Source organism: Phaseolus vulgaris, chromosome 4 (genome assembly GCF_051622355.1).
Source record: "Phaseolus vulgaris cultivar YP4 chromosome 4, ASM5162235v1, whole genome shotgun sequence".
Taxonomy (NCBI): domain Eukaryota; kingdom Viridiplantae; phylum Streptophyta; class Magnoliopsida; order Fabales; family Fabaceae; genus Phaseolus; species Phaseolus vulgaris.
The window spans coordinates 21,331,237-21,337,086 of record NC_143501.1 but is presented as its reverse complement, the minus strand read 5'-3'; the positions used below and the strand labels follow the sequence as shown (position 1 = coordinate 21,337,086).

Sequence of the window (5,850 nt, the reverse complement as noted above, 5' to 3'; positions counted from 1 at the left end):
AATGCATACCGTAATCGATTAAGTGTGATTAGGAATGTCTTTGCATTTTTTAAACATAATCTAGTTAATCGGTTAGATTTTGGCTCTTAATGGATTAAACCATAAATTACAATAGATTATACTGCACAGTATTTGTAAAATTGGGTAAAAATTTAAGTAATGGTGCATATATTTTTATTTCATATTATAATAAATTAAAATTATTACAAATTTTTAGAAGAAGTCATAATCTATTAGATTTGGATCTATAATCGGTTATACTTTCTTCCATAATGGATTATAGACTATTGATTTTGTAATAAATTAATAAATTATAAAATTTGTTAGAATTTTGAGTATTTTCATAACTAAAGTAATAATAAAATTATATCCTTAACATAATAATATTGGTTTTATTAAATTATAATTTTTTTTAATTACAAATTTCAAAGACAAATCTATTAGTATATATATAAATATTAATCTTAATATATAAATATTTTTTTTTTATTTTAACAAAAATCCTTCACTATTTTAAGATAAAGACATTTGAATAATTCATAAATTATATAAAAAAAATTATATTTCAATCACATCAATCTATTTTTTACAACTTTTTCACTCAAATTTATACATTTTTCACTCTCATTGTTTTACATCAAAACAACCTAATTTTTTACTTCCTCTCTCTCTCTTTTGCTTTGATTTCCACTCCTACCCTCATTCAGACAAAGCAAGAAAGAAAATGGAAGAATGAAAAACAAATAACTTAAAACTTATTTAACTGTGGACAAAAAAATAATACAAAAGAATAAATAATCTACAACAAATCATTTTTTTTTTATTAAAACTCAATCTTTTTCAACCATTCTCTTTTTCCCTCCTTCACTGTTACCAAAAAAAAAACTCACTTTTTCTGTTACAATTATGATAATAAAGTTTCATAACCCCACTTTCCCTCTTCATATCTCTCTGAATCAACCTTGGACTCTCTTGGACGCCGCCACAACCATAAGAAGCATTCATCTCCCTCTTCCCTATATATATATATATATATATATATATATATATAAATATTAAGGGTCACTCATCACCAAAAAGCATATTATTATTCTTTCTATTTTTATTATTGTGATAATACTATATTACTACTGTATTTTTTTATTGTGGACTTTACTTTTTTAAGTTGGATTTTTTAATACTTGCTAAGTTGTAATTAGTGAAAGACTGAACCTTTTTCAATTCTTGAGGCATTCTACTACTTCTACTCTGCTGCTTATGTTTATGTTGCTCTACTTAAATGCTCCATTTCCCTCATAGCTTTTCTTTCTAGTCACACACTCCTTGCCTTACCCATTTTCAGTTTTTAGAGAGAAGGAGCATAAGAGGAGGAAAAGAAGGAAAAGGTTGGTTGGTTTGGTTCTTACATACAACATGCCCTTTTCTCATTCTTGATGCTTGTTATCATGGGATAATAGATGATGATGTATATAATGAAACATTGTAGACCCTATTTGTTTCTTTCATCTCCTTTTCTTTCCCTCTCCCCCTATATGCTACTACTACTATTTCTCAATAGGTGTTGTAAAAAAAGAGTAGTCTTCTCATCTTCACCACTGTTTGATTCACCACCCTTTTGCAGAACAACAAACAACACATAATATTGGTCAAGAAGAATGGGAGAAAACAAAGATCAGGATTTCTTTTCCCACAAATTTCCCACAATCTCTCAGGTAAAATCATGGTGTCACTTCTCTGGGCATTTGCAAGAGAAAATAATGACTTAAAGTTTTATAGGTTCATGACCAGGATTTTGGACTGGTAGTATTTAATCTCTGTAATTTTCACAGTATGAAGAAACTGTAACTGTAATCTACAACCTTGATCATTGTTTTAAAACAAGCCTTTCCTTCTCATTTATGTTGTAATAATGTGATGTTGCAAGCAGGTGGTGGAAGAGATGAAGGAGCTGTGGGGCATGGCTCTACCTATCACAGCTATGAATATGTTGGTGTTTGTGAGGGCAGTGGTTTCTGTTCTCTTCTTGGGTAGGCTTGGAAGCCTAGAGCTAGCAGGTGGTGCACTTTCCATAGGCTTCACCAACATAACAGGGTACTCTGTTCTTGTGGGTCTTGCAGCAGGCCTAGAACCTGTGTGCAGCCAAGCCTATGGTAGCAAAAACTGGGACCTCCTCTCTCTATCTCTCCAACGCATGGTCCTCATCCTTCTCATGGCAATCATCCCCATAAGTCTTCTCTGGCTGAACCTTGAGAGGATCATGCTGTTCATGGGCCAAGACAGTGCCATAACAGGAATGGCATCAGTCTACTGTTTCTACTCTCTACCAGACCTTTTAACAAACACCTTGCTTCAACCTTTAAGGGTTTTTTTAAGGTCCCAAAAGGTGACCAAACCTATGATGTATTGCTCCCTTGTAGCAGTGTTGTTCCATGTGCCACTGAACTACTTGTTGGTGGTGGTGATGGAGCTGGGGGTGCCGGGGGTGGCCATGGCTTCAGTCCTGACCAATCTGAACATGGTGGTGCTTATGGCAGGGTATGTGTGTTTGTGCAGGAAGAAGGAGATGGTGTTTAAGTGGGGATGTGGAGGGGGAGTGGTGGCTGGGTTGTGTTCTGGGTTGGGGCAGTTGATGGAGTTTGCTGTGCCTAGTTGCCTTATGATATGTTTAGAGTGGTGGTGGTACGAGATTGTAACTGTTCTGGCTGGGTACTTGCCACGTCCAACACTGGCTGTGGCTGCCACTGGTATTTTGATTCAGACAACTAGCATGATGTACACTGTCCCCATGGCACTTGCAGGGTGTGTTTCTGCTAGGGTAAGTCTTTCTATACTATACACTTTATTCTATTATTTGTTTCATTATTTTATTTATTCAAAAATGAATCATGGATACTCATGTCATGTGTCTCCCTACACCATGGCATGTGTCTCCCTACACCTAGAGAAGGGGTTGAGATTGTCTGTAGTCACAGTCAAATTTTTGCTCATTCAAAACATGAACAAGATCTTCATCTCATGGTTGTTAATATATGAACTGTGTTAATAAATGCAAATTAGATTGTGGTATATGAGTAGAGGGAGTGAAAAAAAAAAAACCAAAGATGTCTTTTATTTATCATAATGTTGACAGGATAAAAAGAAAACTTTTTTGACTATGTTGGGTTTTGTTTTTATCCTACTTTGAGTGGTTCATTGTTCAGTTTTTACCCTTTTTTTTAACCAGTTGGATTGGTTGAGACAGGAAAGATAGGGAAGGAACCATTTACTTTTAGCAATTTGGCTTATTGGAATAGGGTTTGAAGTCAAAGTATCAGGGATACCTTCCTTACCTTCAAATCTGCATTTTCTTTTTGGTTTTAAATTTCATGTATGTGGCTAATCATAAATGGTAGTTAATACCATGAAAGGTTAGTCTATTAGCTTCAAGAGAATGTTAATTGGTTCAAAACCACCTTTTATTTTATTTAACCTTTTTTGTTTGCTTGCTGTGTCGGGCAAGTGTTCTTTTATTATGTTATTTCTATTTTTGTTTGACTAAACACTTAATCAAACATAATAATATCAACTGACAAAACATATTTGGAAGGCATTAAATGACCTTCATCCACACATGCATTTTAACTCTACTCTTCAAAACAGTCCTAAACAAACCACTAAGCATAGCTTCAACCTTTGAGGCAAGGACAAATTATTCATTAGTAACAAAATAAGTTTTCTTTCTCTTTTCAGTCTTCACAGTTTTACTGATTTGTTAAAGATCATAAAATAAATTGGAATCATGATGATGATAAATAATAATAATAATAATACTAATAATGATGATGATGGTGATGATGTGATTGACAATTTCTATTTTGTTGCACTGTTGTGATGGTTTGTTAGAGTCATGAGAAATCAGTGACAACCTTATATTTGTTCACTTTATCTATCTGATCAGATTCTAAATACACCTGTGGAGGTTATGTACTGCTACTTGTATATACAATCTACAGAACCTGAGTGTCCCATCTTTTATTCTTTTGGGGTTAAACCTGAATCCCTTTGTTCCTGCTTGCTGAGGAATAAATTTGTTGCATGATTGCATCAAGTACATGGACCCAGTTAGGTCACACTTGCAATGTGACAGGACAAAACTAAAACTAATTGATTACTTCTAAGTAAGTGCAATTCCCTTAGGCTTGCATACAAGGGTCATCATTGATTTCCATTTGACCAAATAATTTAACCATCAAATCTCCCTATGACTCTACTATTTTCTGTGGACCCTTCAAACTAGTTGGTACTGATAACGTATCTTGTTACATTTCTGTTTGCTCCAAAAGTTAACTTGCACAAAACTTTGATATAATGTACCTTTTGAGTTGTACCTTTTGAATCATACCCACGTGAATTTGCCATGAAGCACTTACAACAATATGGTTAGGGTATGTTTGGTTTTCTGAAGTATTTTTAACCTGTTTTTGTAACTTTGTCAAGTTCAAATCTTGCAATGCAATTAACAACTTGAAATTTTGAATGCAATTAATGCAGGTAGGGAATGAGCTTGGAGCTGGGAAACCATACAAGGCAAAACTAGCAGCAATGGTTGCCTTAGGATGTGCATTTGTGATAGGCTTCATCAATGTGATATGGACTGTGATATTAGGTCAAAGATGGGCCGGGCTTTTCACCAGTGATGACCCTGTCAATGTCTTGGTTGCCTCAGTGATGCCAATTATGGGCCTGTGTGAGCTTGGGAACTGCCCACAAACCACAGGCTGTGGGATTCTGCGGGGCACCGGCCGGCCCGGTGTGGGGGCCAATATAAATCTGGGCTCATTCTACTTTGTGGGCACTCCGGTGGCGGTGGGCCTGGCATTTTGGTTCAAGGTTGGTTTCAGTGGGCTTTGGTATGGGCTTCTGTCGGCCCAGGTGGCCTGTGCAGTATCAATCATGTATGTGGTGTTGGTGAAGACTGATTGGGAAGTTGAGGCCCTGAAGGCTGAAAAGCTCACAAGGGTGGAAATGAGTAGTAGTTGCAATGGGCTTAGGAGTAAGGAGAATGAGAAAAATGAGGAAATGAAAGGGTTGTTGGGAAATGGTAACAAGAAAGATGACATTTGCTAAGAACAAATAAAGCACACCACACACTTGAGGGATGACACCAATTATGACATTGAGATTTTGTTTGTTGGGAAGATCAATGGGGTTAGAGGTTTGTGAGTGGTTCTTTCATGTTAGCTTTGAGGAGAGTTTATCTTGTTCTTTTAATTTCATTTGCTTGGACAACTGAATTTCATTTTCTTTTAATACCAATTGTTATATATCTTTTAAGGCAAATGGTGAATTAGATCTTTAAACACCTAACTCTTAGAAGATGAAAAAATATTTATAATGTAGTCTTTCTTATTTTATGCTAATTTAATTTTTAGTTCTATAATTTAATAATAAATGGTTTTTAATTTATTATTAAATTAATTTTTAATTACAATTTAACAAAAGAAAAAAAAAGAGAAATAGTGTTATAAAATAAATAGTTGAATTTAGGGTATTATTTGTTAGTTATATCAATATTTCTCTTGAACTAAATACATTCAATTCTTACTTTAGTTCTCTTATAATTCTAATCTGCCTATTAATGTCTATTTTACCTGTTTCTTAAGGTACATATAATATTTACTTTAATTCACATATTGTTAAACTATGGTGACCCTTATCTCTAAAATAAGAACTTATACTTATCTCAATATTTAGTAAATGCAAAATTTGTGTCATGTTTTTAATAATTTAATATTTAAATGAGTATTATTTATACTTATACTTAATTTTTTTTTGTCTCAACGGGTATATATTCAAAAAATAAAATTTATT

General features: G+C 33.9%; 1 protein-coding gene across 1 annotated transcript; it reads left to right on the top strand.

Moving 5' to 3' along the window:
• Positions 1-1,068: 1,068 nt before the first annotated feature.
• On the top strand, positions 1,069-5,319 carry LOC137837511 (MATE efflux family protein). The gene is made up of 4 exons (XM_068646517.2): positions 1,069-1,385; positions 1,622-1,712; positions 1,928-2,815; positions 4,531-5,319. The coding sequence occupies exons 2-4, from the start codon at positions 1,656-1,658 to the stop codon at positions 5,104-5,106; spliced, it is 1,521 nt and encodes a 506-aa protein (XP_068502618.1). The 5' UTR covers positions 1,069-1,385; positions 1,622-1,655; the 3' UTR covers positions 5,107-5,319.
• The last annotated feature ends 531 nt before the right edge of the window (positions 5,320-5,850 follow it).